Raw genomic sequence first — 21,737 nt, forward strand, 5'->3', positions numbered from 1 at the left:
AGTTCAAGATAAGAGCAAAAACAAGTGATTAAAAGCAATGTGGCCTTCTGGGAAATAAAGTTTGGACCTCGCCTTAAACTGTTTTATTATTAATCACTAGTTTCTGTGTTATGTGTACACGTGTACTAATGTTTGTTGTCTTAATAAACTTCATTCAATGTATGTTTTTGTGTATTTGATGTTTTTGTTTTAATTATCATAAATATTTATTCGTTCTGAAATTGTCTGTATAGATGTAAGTAATTAAGTAAGTAATTTTTTATTTATATAGAGCTTTTCCAGACCAGGGTCACAAAGCGCTTAAACAATCAAAACAATATTCAATAAAGTATATATTTTAAAGATCAAGATAAAACTGATGTATTATTGGTTTAGTAACTATTCTTAATATATATAAGTTTATATTTGTAAAGCGTGTACTGTATGATTTTATATTAAGTGTTTTTATCGTTTATTAAGTGATTTTTTTTTGTTCTTTCCTCTCATATATGTATATTAATTGAATACATTTACAAAGTTACAGTACAGTTATTTATCATTTATTATATTTTATTATGTCAAAATTAAACTGGGTATTTTCCAGATGTATCTTCAACATGTGTCACAAATATATCTGGAGGATGAGCAGGTGAACGAACCCGTCTATGACGTCATCACATCAGACGTATCCGCGGCTATTTCGGTCCAGACTTTTGTTTTTCAACAAACACGGGTGTGCACGGATGGAGGGATGAGAGAGGGAGGGTGTGAGGGAGGAGGACGAGGGGTGAGGCGGGGGAGGAGGGTGTGAGGGAGGAGGCGTGTCTGGCTGCAGCTTCAGGATTTGCTATTTAAAGTTGTGTCACTGTGTCGACGTGACGTGCGTGAGTTGAAGAGTTGCTGATAAGAAAGAAGAGCAGGACGAGAGAAGAGAGGATAAGAGGAAAGAAGAGCAGGACGAGAGAAGAGAGGAATACGTGCAGAGAAGGAAACTCTTGTCGTCCGTCAGTGTCTCACGGTTTGTTTTTACACCTTTTTTATGAATTGATGCCAATTTATGACAAGAACTGGTGTGTGTTTGTATGTGTGTAGTGTGTGTCTGTAGATGTGTGAGTGTGTGTAGGTGGGTGTGTGTGTAGGTGTTTTGTAGGTGTGGATCTGTGTGTGTAGTTGTGTTAGTGTGTGTAGGTGGGTGTGTGTAGGTGTGTGAGTGTGTGTGTAGGTGGGTGTGTGTGTGTAGTTGTGTGAGTGTGTGTAGGTGGGTGTGTGTGTGTAGTTGTGTGAGTGTGTGTAGGTGGGTGTGTGTGTAGGTGTCAGTAGGTGTAGATGTGTGTGTGTGTAGGTGTGAGTGTGTGTAGATGTGTATGTGTGTGTGTGTAGTTGTGTGTGTCTGTGTGTGTGTAGTTGTGTGAGCGTGTGTAGGTGGGTGTGTGTAGGTGTAGATGTGTGTGTGTGATTGTATGTTTGGGTCAGTGTAGATGTGTGCGTGTGTGTGTAGATGTGTGAGTGTGTCTGGGTGTGTTTGCGTGTGAGTTTAGTTGAGAGTGTGTGTGTGTGTGCGTGTGTAGATGTGGGTGTGTTTAAATTCTCTGGGCCACAACACTGCCCTGCTGTGTGTAAAGTAAGTAGGTTGTGTTAAAAAGGGTGTGTGAATGTGTGACTCTAAGAATCTATGAAGTTACTGTGTTTATGTGGTTCAACATTTCCTGAGAAGATAAGAAATGAAACCGACACTATTGTAACCTGGTGAGACACTGGAGTGAGACACCAGAGTGACCTGTGAGACACAAGAGTGACCTGGTGAGACACTAGAGTGACCTGTGAGACACCAGAGTGACCTGGTGAGACACTAGAGTGACCTGTGAGACACCAGAGTGACCTGGTGAGACACTAGAGTGACCTGTGAGACACTAGAGTGACCTGTGAGACACCAGAGTGACCTGGTGAGACACTAGAGTGACCTGTGAGACACTAGAGTGACCTGGTGAGACACTAGAGTGACCTGTGAGACACTGGAGTGAAGTGACCTGTGAGACACTAGAGTGACCTGTGAGACACTGGAGTGAAGTGACCTGTGAGACACTAGAGTGACCTGGTGAGACACTAGAGTGACCTGGTGAGACACTAGAGTGACCTGTGAGACACTGGAGTGAAGTGACCTGTGAGACACTAGAGTGACCTGGTGAAACACTAGAGTGAGACACTAGAGTGACCTGTGAGACACTAGAGTGACCTGGTGAGACACTAGAGTGACCTGTGAGACACTGGAGTGACCTGTGAGACACTAGAGTGACCTGGTGAGACACTAGAGTGGCCTGGTGAGACACTAGAGTGACCTGTGAGACACTGGAGTGAAGTGACCTGTGAGACACTGGAGTGACCTGGTGAGACACTAGAGTGAGACACTGGAGTGACCTGTGAGACACTAGAGTGACCTGGTGAGACACTAGAGTGACCTGTGAGACACTGGAGTGACCTGTGAGACACTGGAGTGACCTGTGAGACTCTAGAGTGACCTGTGAGACACTGGAGTGACCTGTGAGACACCGGAGTGACCTGTGAGACACTAGAGGGACCTGGTGAGACACTAGAGTGACCTGTGAGACACTGGAGTGAAGTGACCTGTGAGACACTGGAGTGACCTGGTGAGACACTAGAGTGACCTGTGAGACACTGGAGTGACCTGTGAGACACTGGAGTGACCTGTGAGACACTAGAGTGGACTGGTGAGACACTAGAGTGACCTGGTGAGACACTAGAGTGACCTGGTGAGACACTAGAGTGACCTGTGAGACACTGGAGTGACCTGTGAGACACTGGAGTGACCTGTGAGACACTAGGGTGACCTGGTGACACAATAGAGTGAGACACTAGAGTGACCTGTGAAACACTGGAGTGACCTGTGAGAAACTAGAGTGACCTGTGAGACACTAGGGTGACCTGGTGAGACACTAGAGTGACCTGTGAGACACTGCAGTGACCTGTGAGACACTAGAGTGACCTGTGAGACACTAGAGTGATGAGGTGAGACACTAGAGTGACCTGTGAGACACTGGAGTGACCTGTGAGACACTGGAGTGACCTGTGAGACACTGGAGTGACCTGTGAGACACTATAGTGACCTGTGAGACACTGGAGTGACCTGTGAGAAACTAGAGTGACCTGTGAGACACTAGGGTGACCTGGTGAGACACTAGAGTGACCTGTGAGACACTGCAGTGACCTGTGAGACACTAGAGTGACCTGTGAGACACTAGAGTGATGAGGTGAGACACTAGAGTGACCTGTGAGACACTGGAGTGACCTGTGAGACACTGGAGTGACCTGTGAGAAACTGGAGTGACCTGTGAGACACTATAGTGACCTGTGAGACACTAGAGTGATGAGGTGAGACACTAGAGTGACCTGTGAGACACTAGAGTGACCTGTGAGACACTAGAGTGACCTGTGAGACACTATAGTGACCTGTGAGACACTGGAGTGACCTGTGAGACACTAGGGTGACCTGGTGAGACACTAGAATGAGACACTAGAGTGACCTGTGCGACACTGTAGCGACCTGTGAGACACTGGAGTGACCTGGTGAGACACTATAGTGACCTGTGAGACACTGGAGTGACCTGTGAGACACTAGGGTGACCTGGTGAGACACTAGAGTGAGACACGAGAGTGACGTGTGAGACACTGGAGTGACCTGTGAGACACTAGAGTGACCTGGTGAGACACTATAGTGACCTGTGAGACACTGGAGTGACCTGTGAGACACTAGGGTGACCTGGTGAGACACTAGAGTGACCTGTGCGACACTGTAGTGACCTGTGAGAAACTAGAGTGACCTGTGAGACACTAGAGTGACCTGGTGAGACACTAGAGTGAGACACTAGAGTGACCTGTGAGACACTGGAGTGACCTGTGAGAAACTAGAGTGACCTGTGAGACACTAGAGTGACCTGGTGAGACACTAGAGTGAGACACTAGAGTGACCTGTGAGACACTGGAGTGACCTGTGAGACACTGGAGTGACCTGTGAGACACTAGAGTGACCTGGTGAGACACTAGAGTGAGACACTAGAGTGACCTGTGAGACACTGGAGTGACCTGTGAGACACTGGAGTGACCTGTGAGACACTAGAGTGACCTGGTGAGACACCAGAGTGACCTGTGAGACACTGGACTGACATGGTGAGACACTAGAGTGAGACGCTAGAGTAACCTGGTGAGACAATAGAGTGAGACAATAGAGTGACCTGGTGAGACACTAGAGTGAGACACTAGGGTGACCTGGTGAGACACTATAGTGACCTGTGAGACACTAGAGTGACCTGGTGAGACACTGGAGTTATACTCTAGAGTGACCTAGTGAGACACTACAGTGAGACACTAGTGTGACCTGGTGAGACACTGGAGTGAACTAGTGAGACACTAGAGTAATCTGGTGAGACACTAGAATGAGACACTAGAGTGATACACTAGAGTGACCTGGTCAGACACTAGAGTGAGATACCAGAGCGCAATACTAGATCGAGAGACTAGAGCGAGATACTAGAGCGAGACACTAGAATGAGACACCAGAGTGAGACGCTATAATGAGACACTAGAGTGAGACACTAGAATGAGACACTAGAGTGTGACAATAGAGTGTGACACTAGAATGAGACACTAGAGTGAGACAATAGAGTGAGACACTAGAGTGAGACACTAGAATGAGTCACTAGAATGAGACACTAAAATGAGACACTAGAATGAGTGACTAGAGTGAGACACTAGAATGAGACACTAGAGTGATACACTAGAATGAGAAACTAGAGTGAGACAATAGAATGAGACACTAGAGTGAGACCCTAGAATGAGACCCTAGAGTGTGACACTAGAGTGAGACAATAGAGTGTGACACTAGAGTGAGACACTAGAATGAGACACTAGAGTGAGACAATAGAGTGAGACACTAGAATGAGACGATAGAGTGAGACAATAGAGTGAGACACTAGAATGAGACAATAGAGTCTGACACTAGAGTGAGACACTAGAATGAGACAATATAGTTAGACACTAGAGTGAGACACTAGAGTGAGGCAGTAGAATGAGACACTGGAATATGACACTAGAGTGAGACACTAGAGTGAGACACTAGAATTACCTGGTCAGTCGTGAGAGATCAATCATCAGCAGAGCAGGATAATGTTTCTTTAGGCTGTCGCAACATTTTCCACTCGTGACTTTGACACATTTGTTTGACACTAATTATGTCTCAGTTGTTTTTCTCCCCCTTGTCCTCCCTAGACCCCCTCCTCCTCCCTCCTCCTCCCTCCTCCTCCCTCCTCCCTCCTCCCTCCTCCCTCCTCCTCCTCCTCCTCCCTCCTCAGCCAATCAACTTCTCCACCAAAAATTCCAGACTTACTGACCAACACTAATGATTCCAACAACAAACCAGACGTAGTTGTGTCGCCTCAGATTCCTTTCATCAAGAAAACACACATCTTATTGTTTTCGATCATAACAAAATACATATTTCAATCAAAGAAGTTATTTCAAAACTATTAGAACAAATCAAAATTAAAAATCACAAACACACATTGAGTAAAATAAATCTAAAAAGGATGAAGAAAAGAAATAAATAATGGAAACTAAAAAAACATGTTCTTTGTCTGTTTGTTGTATTGACCTTGAAACACTTGACTGGCCTCGTCCTGGAACAAACACCAAACAAATCTTATCTTATCTTAACAGTTCTATCGTCGATCAGACGTTTGTTAAAGGAGGAAACAGAAGTCGTTATCAAGTAATGCAGCGTCAATCAGAACGCTGTGTGTTGCGAGATAAGAGACGGACAGGTGGATGTGGGTCACAGGTGAGCAGAGAGTCGACCTCCGGAGGAGAGAAAGGAAGGTTAAACGGCGTCTGGAGTTCATTGACGTCTGTCAGGATTATGGTCTGCAGACTCATGCAGATTAACTCACCTGGAGGATCGTAATCCTGAGCGACCGTCAGTGAGACGAGCAGGACATCGAGGTCGTTCAAGCCGCACTAAGTAACATTTGGATTGTTCTGTTGAAATCATGGCTTTGACACTTTATTCAACACACGTTTTATACAAAATCAAAATAAGACAAACAGAATAAACAGAGAAAATGCATCAACACATCACTACCATCTAGTGGACTCTGAAGATAATGACACTGTTTCATGAAGCTTCATCGACACATCACTACCATCTAGTGGACTCTGAAGATAATGACACTGTTTCATGAAGCTTCATAAACACATCACTACCATCTAGTGGACTCTGAAGATAATGACACTGTTTCATGAAGCTTCATCGACACATCACTACCATCTAGTGGACTCTGAAGATAATGACACTGTTTCATGACTCTGAAGATAATGACACTGTTTCATGAAGCTTCATCGACACATCACTACCATCTAGTGGACTCTAGTGGACTCTGAAGATAATGACACTGTTTCATGAAGCTTCATCGACACATCACTACCATCTAGTGGACTCTGAAGATAATGACACTGTTTCATGAAGCTTCATCGACACATCACTACCATCTAGTGGACTCTGAAGATAATGACACTGTTTCATGAAGCTTCATCGACACATCACTACCATCTAGTGGACTCTGAAGATAATGACACTGTTTCATGAAGCTTCATCAACACATCACTACCATCTAGTGGACTCTGAAGATAATGACACCGTTTCATGAAGCTTCATCGACACATCACTACCATCTAGTGGACTCTGAAGATAATCACACTGTTTCATGAAGCTTTATCAACACATCACTACCATCTAGTGGACTCTGAAGATAATCACACTGTTTCATGAAGCTTCATCGACACATCACTACCATCTAGTAGACTCTGAAGATAATGAATTTAATATATTGAAATTAGTTTTTGAACGATTGGAAATAGAATATCAAACAATATTTTGATGATATTTGTCGAACCGATCCGTGTATTTTGTATCACATCCTTCAGGTCATGGGTGTGAAGATGCTCCAGTGTTTTCCCTTCTATCGTCGCTGCAAAGAGCGCAGCAAGGGACGACAGAGCCCCCAAGTGGCCAGTAAGTGACACTACAACCTGTGAAAATAAAATGACCTCAAGATGACCTCGTATTTTCTTCTGCGTCCCAGTGTCGGTCCAGGACATGAAGCCACGTCTTCAGTCCACCACGTCCTGGGGCAGCGACAGCGACGGCAGCCTGAGCCGCGGCTCGCAGATTTATTTCTCCACTAAGGCCCGCGTCTCCTTCAGACACCAGCTGGACAGCAACGTCAACGCCGTGGACGCCACGTACTGAAGGCTTTGAGCGCGAGCGTCGTCGGACTCGGACACGTGGCTCAGGATCCACCGACGAGGACTTCACGGGTCGTTTCACACCCATCGACACCAGCGTGTGCTTTATTTTTGTATCATAGGAACTTGTTTTGATACTTTCCCTCTAGAAACATGTAAAAGTAGGTCAACGAGTAGAACCTGATGATAAGAATTAACCTTAAGATTTAATGTTTTTTTAAATACTTGACTCTCATTTTGACACCAGAGTACACTAAAGAAATAAAATAGGAGGAAGTTGTGACGAGGAATGTGGATTTTATTTTGTTAAAAAAGCAAGATGGCGGAGGACGGTCACTGCATGCTCTTGGGTTTGGAGATGACGCCGTCAGGATAGTGCTTCTTGAAGCGAGCCACCACGTCCGGGTCCAGGAGGTGGATCCCATCCAGCTGGTTCCCCAGAGTCACCCTGAGAAGAAGAGAGTCGCGGATGAAGAGAGTCAAGTGTTTCAGTCAAGGTTCATTTTTGGTTGTGGAAGTTGAATGCAAGACTTTTTGAAAGAACCAAAAATGTTAAATGTGGGACTTTTTGAATGAACCAAAAATGTTAAATGTGTGACCTTTTGAAATAATAAAAAATGTTAAATGTGAGACTTTTTGAAATAATAAAACATGTTGAATGCAAGACTTTTTGAAAGAACCAAAAATGTTAAATGTGGGACTTTTTGAAAGAATCAAAAATGTTAAATGTGGGACTTTTTTAAAGAATCAAAAATGTTGAATGCAAGACTTTTTTAAAGAATCAAAAATGTTGAATGAGAGACTTTTTGAAATAATAAAAAATGTTAAATGTGAGACTTTTTGAAAGAATAAAAAATGTTGAATGCGAGACTTTTTGAAAGAATAAAAAATGTTGAATGTGAGACTTTTTGAAAGAATCAAAAATGTTGAATGTGAGACTTTTTGAAAGAATAAAAAATGTTGAATGCAAGACTTTTTGAAAGAATCAAAAATGTTGAATGTGAGACTTTTTGAAAGAATCAAAAATGTTGAATGTGAGACTTTTTGAAAGAATCAAAAATGTTGAATGCAAGACTTTTTTAAAGAATCAAAAATGTTGAATGTGAGACTTCTTGAAAGAATAAAAAATGTTGAATGTGAGACTTTTTGAAAGAATAAAAAATGTTGAATGCAAGACTTTTTGAAAGAATAAAAAATGTTGAATGTGAGACTTTTTGAAAGAATCAAAAATGTTGAATGTGAGACTTTTTGAAAGAATCAAAAATGTTGAATGTGAGACTTTTTGAAAGAATCAAAAATGTTGAACGTGAGACTTTTTTAAGAATCAAAAATGTTGAATGTGAGACTTTTTGAAAGAATCAAAAATGTTGAACGTGAGACTTTTTGAAATAATAAAAAATGTTGAATGTGAAACTTTTTTAAGAATCAAAAATGTTGAATTTGAGACTTTTTGAAAGAATCAAAAATGTTTAATGTGAAACTTTTTTAAGAATCAAAAATGTTGAATTTGAGACTTTTTGAAAGAATAAAAAATGTTTAATCTGAGGCTTTTTGAAAGAATACTAAAATCTTGAACGCTAGACTTTCTGAAAGAATCAAAAGTGAAATAAAAGCTTCACATCAATCATGTTGGTTTAGGAACTTTTTTTCTTTAGACTATTTTATGATTCAAACATAAATGTGACTTTTATTCACTGAAAAACTTTCCTTGAATCTCTTATCATGTCTTCTTTGACATTTTTAATGTTATTATTTTACATTCATGTGTTGAATGTGTATGAAGAGTTTCTGAGGATCGATGTGATCAATAAACAATATTGATGGATCAACTTAATTGATCCTCTGCTGAGATTCATTGAAGCGTTTCAAGAATGAAAGACGTGTTCAAATCTTGTTTCATTCTCAGATTTCATTCATACGAGTCCAGGAAATTGTCTCCAGATAAGAAAAGACTCAAATAAGACCCAAGATGCTAGAAAACTGTTAAAAAACTCAATTTATGATAAACTTAAATATTGCAATTTTTCTTGAAGATACAATATTGATACAACTGTATCCATTTATTAATAAATAATATTATTTTGTATTTCAGGCTTTTTGTTCATTTTTGTTTTGCATTGAACTTTTGGCCACTAAATGGCAGAAGTCATTATTCCTGAATCCCAGCGAGAGCCGGGCGATGACTGAGCACAAGAGGATACAGTGACTCTAGCATCAAATAAAGATGATGATTTGACACATTAAAATTATTTTTTTTCATTTTTGGGTTTTTTTTTCAATTTTTGGGGTAAAGTTAAACTTCTGGCTGCTTGAACTTGCAGCAGTCATGACACCTGAAACCCCACAAGTTCCGGGGGGTGACTGGGGACAAGAGGATACAATGACTCCAGCAGCTTTTATGCTGATGTTTGGACATATTTTGGTTTGAAAACAAATAAAAGCAGTTAAGACTTCGTCAAGAGTCATGTGGTCTGTAAATACTACAACACCAGAGTCAAGTACTTGACAATATTACACATATATCCTTGTTACTACACTATCACAACACCAGAGTCAAGTACTCTACAATACTAAACATATACTGTATACTTGTTACAACAGTATCACAACACTAGAGTCAAGTACTGGACAATACTAGACTTACATACTTGTTACTACACTATCACAACACTAGAGTCAAGTACTCGACAATACTACACATATACTGTATACTTGTTACTACAGTATCACAACACTAGAGTCAAGTACTTGACAATACTGCACATATATCCTTGTTTGTAATGTATTCATTCAATACGTATGGTATTGAATGAATACATTATCTTTGCTTTATAGTCATTGACAGAACCAGGTACTTTTGAATGAATCTCATCATCAAGTCTAATCATGTTCCTTCAGAATCTTTACCAGTTCGGTTGCACGTTGTGAGGTCGACCGAACAGCTCGATCTTGCGAGTCCCGGGCGAGAGTCTCTCGATCATGCCGTAGATCTCGTCCGGCTTGTGGCTGGTGGAGCGCACCTGAGAGGGGTTTAACATCAGATTCAACTTTATTAACACTTGACAAACGACAAACTCTCACCTCGGCCACGATGACGTCACAGTCCAGACCTCGGTTGAATCCCTGAGGGTTCCCCTTCATGCCCACCTGCAATCAGGGATATTATAGTGTTCTTTATTGAACGCTTGAATTAGGGCGAAGTAAATAAAACAGTTTTGAATGTTTTTAACACACAGAGTTTCATATCAAAAATACTGAATAGTGTCACCAGACGATACTGCTTTCAGCCAATCACGGGACAGCAGACGATCACATGACGACATAGCGGCAAAGGTTCAGGTGATTGTGAAGGATTTCAAACTTACGACACTATTGTGTCAAAATTTGTTTATTGAATTAAAAAATAATGAATTTAAATAAATATTGAATATAAACTGTATATTGTATTACAAATGTTGATTCAACCTTTAAGCAAATAAATGATTGAATTACAAAAGATAATGAAAAACTACACATTTCAATAATGAAACACTTCTGATGACCCTGAGGGTCGCGCTCAAGGTCGTACCAGGCAGTGCTCCTTCCCGTGGTTGAGCCAGTGACCCGTCCTGCCGGTGCGGATGATTCTCTGGAGCTGGTTGGTCTTCACCCAGATGATCTCATCCACGTGCTCGTAGCTGCAGAGACGACTCACATCAACGTGGATCCAAGAGCTTCGACGCCATCACACACTTACCCCCAGAGACTGAGGCACTCGCGCCCCAACTCCATCGCCCTGAAACCACACCAAAGAATCAGAAATGGGAGACTTTTTGAAAGATATAAAAATGTTTTATATATTTACTGAAATAACAATGTGACTGTCAATCATTTCTATATTTTTATATATTTACTGAAATAACACGGTGACTGTCAATCATTTCTATATATTTATATATTTACTGAAATAACACTGTGACTGTCAATCATTTCTATATTTTTATATATTTACTGAAATAACACTGTGACTGTCAATCATTTCTATATTTTTATATATTTACTGAAATAACACTGTGACTGTCAATCATTTCTATATTTTTATATATTTACTGAAATAACACGGTGACTGTCAATCATTTCTATATTTTTCTATATTTACTGAAATAACACGGTGACTGTCAATCATTTCTATATATTTCTTTATTTACTGAAATAACACAGTGACTGTCAATCATTTCTATATTTTTATATATTTACTGAAATAACACTGTGACTGTCAATCATTTCTATATTTACTGAAATAACACGGTGACTGTCAATCATTTCTATATTTACTGAAATAACACGGTGACTGTCAATCATTTCTATATATTTCTATATTTACTGAAATAACACTGTGACTGTCAATCATTTCTATATATTTCTATATTTACTGAAATAACACGGTGACTGTCAATCATTTCTATATATTTCTATATTTACTGAAATAACACTGTGACGGTCAATCATTTCTATATATTTCTATATTTACTGAAATAACACGGTGGCTGTGAATCATTTCTATATTTTTATATATTAACTGAAATAACGCTGTGACTGTCAATCATTTCTATATATTTCTATATTTACTGAAATAACACTGTGACTGTCAATCATTTCTATATATTTCTATATTTACTGAAATAACACTGTGACTGTCAATCATTTCTATATTTTTATATATTTACTGAAATAACACTGTGACTGTCAATCATTTCTATATATTTATATATTTACTGAAATAACATAGTGACTGTGAATCATTTCTATATTTTTATATATTAACTGAAATAACGCTGTGACTGTCAATCATTTCTATATATTTCTATATTTACTGAAATAACACTGTGACTGTAAATCATTTCTATATATTTCTATATTTACTGAAATAACACTGTGGCTGTCAATCATTTCTATATATTTCTATATTGACTGAAATAACACGGTGGCTGTCAATCATTTCTATATATTTATATATTAACTGAAATAACGCGGTGACTGTCAATCATTTCTATATATTTCTATATTTACTGAAATAACACTGTGACTGTCAATCATTTCTATATATTTTTATATTTACTGAAATAACACTGTGACTGTCAATCATTTCTATATATTTCTATATTTACTGAAATAACACGGTGACTGTCAATCATTTCTATATATTTATATATTAACTGAAATAACACTGTGACTGTCAATCATTTCTATATTTTTATATATTTACTGAAATAACACTGTGACTGTCAATCATTTCTATATTTTTATATATTTACTGAAATAACACAGTAGCTGTCAATCATTTCCATATATTTATATATTTTCCATTAATCATTGAATTAAAATATGTTTATATTTTCAAAATAAATGCATTTTTCTGTAGAAAATATAATATAAATATAAAAAATATTTTCTTAATTTAATTTTTAAATTTTATTTATAGTCTTTTAAACTCAATACAGAAATGTTGCTCTAATCGTGTCTCCAGACTAAACCAACAGAGCACAGAGCTACTGGATCAAACTTTCAGCCAATCATCATTATACCAACATGTTTATACTGAATACTACGAATGAAAAAATATTTAATTAAAAAATATATTTTGTTTATTATTGTAGTTCTAATATCAAACTCTATGTGTAAAAAAAGTTTGAATTAATTTCTTTTAAAAAACGTACTCAATCTTTCAATAAACAAATTCATTTATTTTTTATCGCTTTATCCCTTATGGGGGTCGCGGGGAGACTGGAGTCTATCCCAGTTTCATTGGGCGAGAGGCAGGGGACACCCTGGACAGGACGCCAGTCCCTCTCAGGGCACACAAAGACAGACAACCATTCACACACACACTCATACCTATGGACAATTTACGCAAGTTCTCAATCAACCTCTGTATGTTTTTGGACTGTGGGAGGAAACCGGAGTGTCCGGAGTAAACCCACACAACACGGGGAGAACATACTAACTCCACACAGAAAGGTCACAAGTTGGCTCGTCCTGGAAGCGAACCAGCAACCTTCTAACCACCGCGCCACCGTGTGCCCCTCAATAAAGAACTTCTTGAATTAAAGGATTGTTTCTAAATTAAATACTTCAACTAAAACAACATGTCAATCAAAAACTCGACATTTAAACGATGAATAATCGCTGATAATAAACCATCGATTTTGAAGGTAAACTGAAGAACTTCTTTACCGGCCGGTGACCCAGAGGAAGACGAAGCCGTCGTCCTGCAGCAGTGGGATGTGCAGCTTCCTCATCTCGTCGTCGGTCAGGGTCCCGTACGGCAGCTCCATGTGGATGTCCCAGGGGGGGTCGGCCATCACCACCGCGAACTTGCCCAGGATGGACACGTCCAGGTACCGGATGTCGCAGCAGATCCACTGCGGGAGGGGGAAGCAAGAGTGTTGAACGCTGGCGCCACCTGCTGCCGGGTCCTCACCTGTGGGTGGAAGAGGGTCCCCACGTTGCTGTCGGCGTCCCCCGAGTGCAGCCCAAGCTCCGTGGCCCCGGCCTCGGGCCCCAGCAGGCACCCCTCGGCCTCCGGGACGCAGTCGATCTCGTAGTGGACGTACTTGCAGGTGTCCATGTGGAAGCAGGTGTTGAGGAAGGAGCAGTCGCCCAGGCTCTCGTCCGTGTGCTTGTTGATGATGCGGCTGTTGGACAGTTTCAGGACGAACACGTGTCATCATCCTTCGTGATGGAGTCACAATATGCACATGTACTCGACCGAACACTCCCAACACACACCATCCTCGTCCACAGCCTTGTCACCTCCCGCCTCCACTATTGTAACTCGCTCAAAATCACTCTGCTGCGAGCTCAACCAGTCATACACCTGCGTTCAACATGTCATACATGCGCGTTCTAGCCGTCATACACGCGCTCAACTTCCCGTCTGCCCTCCTCTGCCCCTCTAATCATTATATCTACCTGTCTAACCTCACGTCTACCAGTCTGACCTCACGTCTACCCGTCTGACCTCACGTCTACCCGTCTGACCTCACGTCTACCCGTCTGACCTCACATATACCCGTCTGGCCTCACATCTACCCGTCTGACCTCACATCTACCCGTCTGACCTCACATATACCCGTCTGACCTCACATATACCCGTCTGACCTCACATATACCTGTCTGACCTCACATATACCCATCATCTACCCGTCTGACCTCACGTCTACCCGTCTGGCCTCACGTCTACCCGTCTGACCTCACATATACCCGTCTGACCTCACATCTACCCGTCTGACCTCACATATACCCATCATCTACCCGTCTGACCTCACGTCTACCCGTCTGACCTCATATCTACCCGTCTAACCTCACGTCTACCCGTCTGACCTCACATCTACCCATCTGACCTCACATATACCCATCATCTACCCGTCTGACCTCACGTCTACCCGTCTGACCTCACGTCTACCCGTCTGACCTCACATATACCCATCATCTACCCGTCTGACCTCACGTCTACCCGTCTGACCTCACATATACCCATCATCTACCCGTCTGACCTCACGTCTACCCGTCTGACCTCACGTCTACCCGTCTGACCTCATATCTACCCGTCTGACCTCACGTCTACCCGTCTGACCTCACATCTACCCATCATCTACCCGTCTGACCTCACGTCTACCCGTCTGACCTCACGTCTACCCGTCTGACCTCACATCTACCCGTCTGACCTCACATATACCCATCATCTACCCGTCTGACCTCACGTCTACCCGTCTGACCTCATATCTACCCGTCTAACCTCACGTCTACCCGTCTGACCTCACGTCTACCCGTCTGACCTCATGTCTACCCGTCTGACCTCACATCTACCCGTCTGACCTCATATCTACCCGTCTGACCTCACGTCTACCCGTCTGACCTCATATCTACCCGTCTGACCTCACGTCTACCCGTCTGACCTCACGTCTACCCGTCTGACCTCACGTCTACCCGTCTGACCTCACGTCTACCCGTCTGACCTCACATCTACTACCCGTCTGACCTCATATCTACCCGTCTGACCTCACATATACCCATCATCTACCCGTCTGACCTCACGTCTACCCGTCTGACCTCACGTCTACCCGTCTGACCTCACATCTACCCGTCTGACCTCACATATACCCATCATCTACCCGTCTGACCTCACGTCTACCCGTCTGACCTCATATCTACCCGTCTAACCTCACGTCTACCCGTCTGACCTCACGTCTACCCGTCTGACCTCATATCTACCCGTCTGACCTCACGTCTACCCGTCTGACCTCACATCTACCCGTCTGACCTCACATATACCCATCATCTACCCGTCTGACCTCACGTCTACCCGTCTGACCTCACATATACCCATCATCTACCCGTCTGACCTCACGTCTACCCGTCTGACCTCACATCTACCCGTCTGACCTCACATATACCCATCATCTACCCGTCTGACCTCACGTCTACCCGTCTGACCTCACGTCTACCCGTCTGACCTCATATCTACCCGTCTGACCTCACGTCTACCCGTCTGACCTCACATCTACCCATCATCTACCCGTCTGACCTCACGTCTACCCGTCTGACCTCACGTCTACCCGTCTGACCTCACATCTACCCGTCTGACCTCACATATACCCATCATCTACCCGTCTGACCTCACGTCTACCCGTCTGACCTCATATCTACCCGTCTAACCTCACGTCTACCCGTCTGACCTCACGTCTACCCGTCTGACCTCATATCTACCCGTCTGACCTCACGTCTACCCGTCTGACCTCACGTCTACCCGTCTGACCTCACATCTACCCGTCTGACCTCATATCTACCCGTCTGACCTCACGTCTACCCGTCTGACCTCATATCTACCCGTCTGACCTCACGTCTACCCGTCTGACCTCACGTCTACCCGTCTGACCTCACGTCTACCCGTCTGACCTCACATCTACTACCCGTCTGACCTCATATCTACCCGTCTGACCTCACATATACCCATCATCTACCCGTCTGACCTCACGTCTACCCGTCTGACCTCACGTCTACCCGTCTGACCTCACATCTACCCGTCTGACCTCACATATACCCATCATCTACCCGTCTGACCTCACGTCTACCCGTCTGACCTCATATCTACCCGTCTAACCTCACGTCTACCCGTCTGACCTCACGTCTACCCGTCTGACCTCATATCTACCCGTCTGACCTCACGTCTACCCGTCTGACCTCACATCTACCCGTCTGACCTCACATATACCCATCATCTACCCGTCTGACCTCACGTCTACCCGTCTGACCTCATATCTACCCGTCTGACCTCACATATACCCATCATCTACCCGTCTGACCTCACATCTACCCGTCTGACCTCACATATACCCATCATCTACCCGTCTGACCTCACGTCTACCCGTCTGACCTCACGTCTACCCGTCTGACCTCACGTCTACCCGTCTGACCTCACGTCTACCCGTCTGACCTCACATCAACCCGTCTGACCTCACGTCTACCCGTCTGACCTCACATCTACTACCCGTCTGACCTCACATCTACTACCCGTCTGACCTCATATCTACCCGTCTGACCTCATATCTACCCGTCTGACCTCACATCAAATTATATAATTGAATTATCCTAAAACAGTAATCAAGTGATTAAAAAAGAAAAACACTTCAACGTTAGAAATGAAACATTAAATCTTCAGGCGACACTGATGTAGTCGTGTATCTGATGTAGTCGTGTATCTGATGTAGTCGTGTATCTGAGGTACTCGTGTATCTGATGTACTCGTGTATCTGATGTAGTCGTGTATCTGATGTAGTCGTGTATCTGATGTAGTCGTGTATCTGAGGTACTCGTGTATCTGATGTAGTCGTGTATCTGATGTAGTCGTGTATCTGATGTAGTCGTGTATCTGATGTAGTCGTGTATCTGAGGTACTCGTGTATCTGATGTACTCGTGTATCTGATGTACTCGTGCATCTGATGTACTCGTGTATCTGATGTAGTCGTGTATCTGATGTAGTCGTGTATCTGATGTAGTCGTGTATCTGATGTACTTGTGTATCTGATGTACTCGTGTATCTGATGTACTTGTGTATCTGATGTACTCGTGTATCTGATGTACTCGTGTATCTGATGTACTCGTGTATCTGATGTACTTGTGTATCGTTCAACCAACCGAAAGTGCAGTTTGGTGCACGGCTGCGGTGCATCTCCGGATCTGACGCACTCTTCTTTGGTCCCGTGGTCGCAGAACTCTTGGACCTGAGCCCGACCCCGTGATCGGAACTTTTCCACGATGGACTGTTCCTTGGCGGTGCTGGTGTTGAGCAGCTCCAGGATCTCTCTGCTGACCTGCACACAAAAAACATCTACAGCAAACTTGTCAAACATAAGGTGATTAAATGATATTATGAAGGTGGTTTTGGTTCTTTATTTTTCTTTATTATAAGTATTTTCAATAATGTCTGAATGGATACGTCTGTACGGACTTCAAGACTTTTTCAAGTTAAAAAAGAATGTTTTTCATTGAAGAAACTTTTTTAGGATGAAATATTTATGACAAAAATGTCGTAAACCATAATGAGGCCAAAACACAATAAAGAAAACTGTTTAATTAAAAAACTTTAAACTTTAGAAATACTTTTTTTTATAATAGTATAATAATAATAGAAGACTTTCTTTATTATGACTTTGACAAACCCTGATCCCTTGGATTAGTGATTCATTGTGTTGTCTCTGGGACAAGGAATTTAAATCATATTTTATTTGTATCATACTGGTTTATATTTTGATGAAGTGTGTATAAAATATATATTTTTAATTATAATTAACATGCAAATATTTATATAACAGTTACGACTTCTTCAAGAGTCATGTGGTCTGTAAATTCTACAAAACCAGAGTCAAGCACTCGACAATACTACACATATATACTTGTTACTACACTATCACAACACCAGAGTCAAGTACTCGACAATACTACAAATACATCCTTGTTACTACACTATCACAACACCAGAGTCCAGTACTCAACAATACTACAAATACATCCTTGTTACTACACTATCACAATACCAGAGTCCAGTACTCGACAATACTACAAATATATCCTTGTTACTACACTATCACAACACCAGAGTCAAGTACTCGATAATACTTCAAATATATCCTTGTTACTACACTATCACAACACCAGAGTCCAGTACTCGACAATACTACAAATACATCCTTGTTACTACACTATCACAATACCAGAGTCCAGTACTCGACAATACTACAAATACATCCTTGTTACTACACTATCACAACACCAGAGTCAAGTACTCGACAATACTACAAATACATCCTTGTTACTACACTATCACAACACCAGAGTCCAGTACGCGACAATACTACAAATACATCCTTGTTACTACACTATCACAATACCAGAGTCAAGTACTCGACAATACTACAAATACATCCTTGTTACTACACTATCACAACACCAGAGTCAAGTACTCGACAATACTACAAATACATCCTTGTTACTACACTATCACAACACCAGAGTCCAGTACTCGACAATACTACAAATACATCCACGTTACTACACTATCACAAAACCAGAGTCAAGTACTCAACAATTATACACATATATCTACTACTTTTTTTACGTATTTAACGTTTGTTTTTTGCAGGTCGTTTTTATCTGAAGATCTGTCCGTGACAATAATGCACACAATAGTGGGTCTGCTGTGCAAAAAAGCATCCGTCCGCAGAGTTAAAAATACTTGGTTCCTACCTTCTTACTCTGCTGCTCTTTCGTGGACTGCTGGCTCAACAGACTCTCGATCTCCAAGTCCAGGTGGGACGACTGGCTTTTGCTGCTGCGGCCTTTCTTGTCGGCACAACTCCCCGACACCGACGGCACGGCCAGTTGCAGGGACGAAGGCGGTGGTGCTGACGTGGAGGAGGAGTGTGGAGGAGAAGTAGAGCTTTGTGAGGAAGACGCTGTCCTTTTACTGTGGATCTGAGCCTCCGCCTTCCTCTTCACACCGGCCCGCTGAGCTCCGGACGCCGAGCCGATCATAGCCCAGAGCTTGGTGTGGTCCACAGCGACGACCACCGTTAGGGCGGCGGGCGCAGTGGTCGCCGTTGTTGTAGCCGCAGACAAAGAAGCAGGCTGTCGTATCTCGATGAGCTCCTGAGCTGAGAACTTCATCAGAAGACTCCTGATGCAGCCGTGACTCACAGAACCTTCGGACTGGAAAATATGTTCGATAAAAATCAGACTTCATCTGAAACCTTGTTTGCTTTAGACGACAACTCACAGTTTTGAGATCACTGGTGATCGCCAATGAGTCCGTCGGCAGCGACAGGCTAATATCAGACAGATATCCCAGAAGCCTCTTCTCCAACTCTGGGTCCGGTGTTTGTTCCGTCGGGTCCTGAGCAGGACTTGGCACCGGTGGAGTCGGACTATCGCTCCTGGTTGTAACGACATCTGTGCTTCCTCCAACGTCTGACATGAAGATCGTAGTAAAAACTCAAATTATGTTAATGTTATATAGTAGTTGTCAATTACACAACTGCACATGTGCGGAGACTGCAGTTGTTGTACAGTGTAGAAAAGGATGTGGATTATTTGATCACAGGAATATATGGAGTTATCAGTTCTAATCTAAATATTAAATGATATGAATTAATTTAACATTTCAAATGTTTTTTTTAATGTTGTTGTTTAGCAATCAGTATATTTTTAATTGACTCTGGTGTTGAGATAGTTTAGTAACAAGTATATATGTGTAGTATTGTCCAGTACTTGACTCTGGTGTTGAGATAGTTTAGTAACAAGTATATATGTGTAGTATTGTCCAGTACTTGACTCTGGTGTTGAGATAGTTTAGTAACAAGGATATATATGTAGTATTGTCAAGTACTTGACTCTGGTGTTGTGATAGTGTAGTAACAAGTATATATGTGTAGTATTGTCAAGTACTTGACTCTGGTGTTGTGATAGTGTAGTAACAAGTATATATGTGTAGTATTGTCAAGTACTTGACTCTGGTGTTGTGATAGTGTAGTAACAAGTATATATGTGTAGTATTGTCAAGTACTTGACTCTGGTGTTGTGATAGTGTAGTAACAAGTATATATGTGTAGTATTGTCAAGTACTTGACTCTGGTGTTGTGATAGTGTGGTAACAAGTATATATGTGTAGTATTGTCAAGTACTTGACTCTGGTGTTGTGATAGTGTAGTAACAAGTATATATGTGTAGTATTGTCAAGTACTTGACTCTGGTGTTGTGATAGTGTAGTAACAAGTATATATGTGTAGTATTGTCAAGTACTTGACTCTGGTGTTGTGATAGTGTAGTAACAAGTATTTATGTGTAGTATTGTCAAGTACTTGACTCTGGTGTTGTGATAGTGTGGTAACAAGTATATATGTGTAGTATTGTCAAGTACTTGACTCTGGTGTTGTGATAGTGTAGTAACAAGTATATATGTGTAGTATTGTCAAGTACTTGACTCTGGTGTTGTGATAGTGTAATAACAAGTATATATGTGTAGTATTGTCCAGTACTTGACTCTGGTGTTGAGATAGTTTAGTAACAAGGATATATTTGTAGTATTTTCGAGTACCTGACTCTGGTTTTGTGATAGTGTAGTAACAAGGATATATGTGTAGTATTGCGGAGTACTAATATGTCCAAACATCAGCTTTTTTTAAATAATTTATTTGAAATAATCTGTATATTAATAAATAGGTAATACTAATTTGAAGCCTTTCAAGGAATATTATATCAAAATGTGTATACTGATTTAAGAAGTTACCCATTAAAAGAAAAATAGAATTAGGAAAATGTATATTTGATTTGAATTACAATACCAAACAAACACAAACTTGAGAAACAACATTTCAAATAAAAAATACCAAAGTTTGAACAATTAAATATTTAAATGGAACTGATTTACTTCCGTTGAAACCTTACAAAATGTACAAGTAGTGTAATAGTGTTTTTGGTAATATACTACATTCAATCTGTTGTGTCAATTGTGAGAGGAACAACAACACAAAAGGAAACTGATCCACCATTTAAAATGTCCTTTATCTTTGTATGTGTTATAACGGAATTTAACAAATACAGAGGTGATTAAATTGAAATTTCGGAAAACAATAGTCTTGCACAATTGAATTCATCTTTAGAACTGAATCAACGTATTGAGTTTGTGTCTGTATTGTCGCACAGTGAGTTGAACACAGACCCGCAGACAGTTGATCCTTCCTCCGCCGCTGCAGTCTCTCCCTCAGCGAGTCCAGCTGCTTCTTGTGCGCCTGGATGTCGCTCCATGTGTCCGACATGTCAAACTCCTGCAAGGGTTTGAGTAAATGTCCGAACTCGGGAGTCACTTCACGCACGTAAACAAAGCGCTACCCGCGCCAAAGCGACCCTCACG

At 41.6% G+C, this 21,737-nt stretch overlaps 2 protein-coding genes across 2 annotated transcripts; one reads left to right on the forward strand and one right to left on the reverse strand.

Moving 5' to 3' along the window:
* Positions 1 to 841: 841 nt before the first annotated feature.
* On the forward strand, positions 842 to 7,920 carry LOC148081161 (uncharacterized). Its single transcript, XM_087788583.1, has 3 exons — positions 842 to 997; positions 6,970 to 7,057; positions 7,128 to 7,920. Exons 2-3 carry the CDS (start codon positions 6,973 to 6,975, stop codon positions 7,292 to 7,294), a joined length of 252 nt encoding a protein of 83 aa, XP_087644709.1. The 5' UTR covers positions 842 to 997; positions 6,970 to 6,972; the 3' UTR covers positions 7,295 to 7,920.
* mettl3 (methyltransferase like 3) lies at positions 7,568 to 21,736 on the reverse strand. Its single transcript, XM_087788582.1, has 11 exons — positions 21,546 to 21,736; positions 19,605 to 19,795; positions 19,076 to 19,537; positions 17,468 to 17,643; positions 13,751 to 13,964; positions 13,504 to 13,691; positions 11,027 to 11,065; positions 10,859 to 10,967; positions 10,372 to 10,437; positions 10,198 to 10,310; positions 7,568 to 7,738 (listed from the first exon to the last, which is right to left on the reverse strand). The coding sequence occupies exons 1-11, from the start codon at positions 21,640 to 21,642 to the stop codon at positions 7,624 to 7,626; spliced, it is 1,770 nt and encodes a 589-aa protein (XP_087644708.1). The 5' UTR covers positions 21,643 to 21,736; the 3' UTR covers positions 7,568 to 7,623.
* Between the last annotated feature and the right edge of the window lies 1 nt (position 21,737).

The sequence above is a fragment of the Callionymus lyra genome, chromosome 4, assembly GCF_982586985.1.
Source record: "Callionymus lyra chromosome 4, fCalLyr1.hap1.1, whole genome shotgun sequence".
Taxonomy (NCBI): domain Eukaryota; kingdom Metazoa; phylum Chordata; class Actinopteri; order Syngnathiformes; family Callionymidae; genus Callionymus; species Callionymus lyra.

Coding starts and splice junctions, on each gene's coding strand:
- LOC148081161 (XM_087788583.1), top strand. CDS start 6,973: ATGGGTGTGAAGATGCTCCAGTGTTTTCCCTTCTATCGTCGCTGCAAA. Junction 7,058..7,127: donor ACAGAGCCCCCAAGTGGCCA/GTAAGTGACACT, acceptor TCTGCGTCCCAG/TGTCGGTCCAGGACATGAAG.
- mettl3 (XM_087788582.1), bottom strand. CDS start 21,642: ATGTCGGACACATGGAGCGACATCCAGGCGCACAAGAAGCAGCTGGAC. Junction 19,538..19,604: donor TCACCAGTGATCTCAAAACT/GTGAGTTGTCGT, acceptor CATATTTTCCAG/TCCGAAGGTTCTGTGAGTCA. Junction 7,739..10,197: donor CACAACGTGCAACCGAACTG/GTAAAGATTCTG, acceptor TCTTCTTCTCAG/GGTGACTCTGGGGAACCAGC.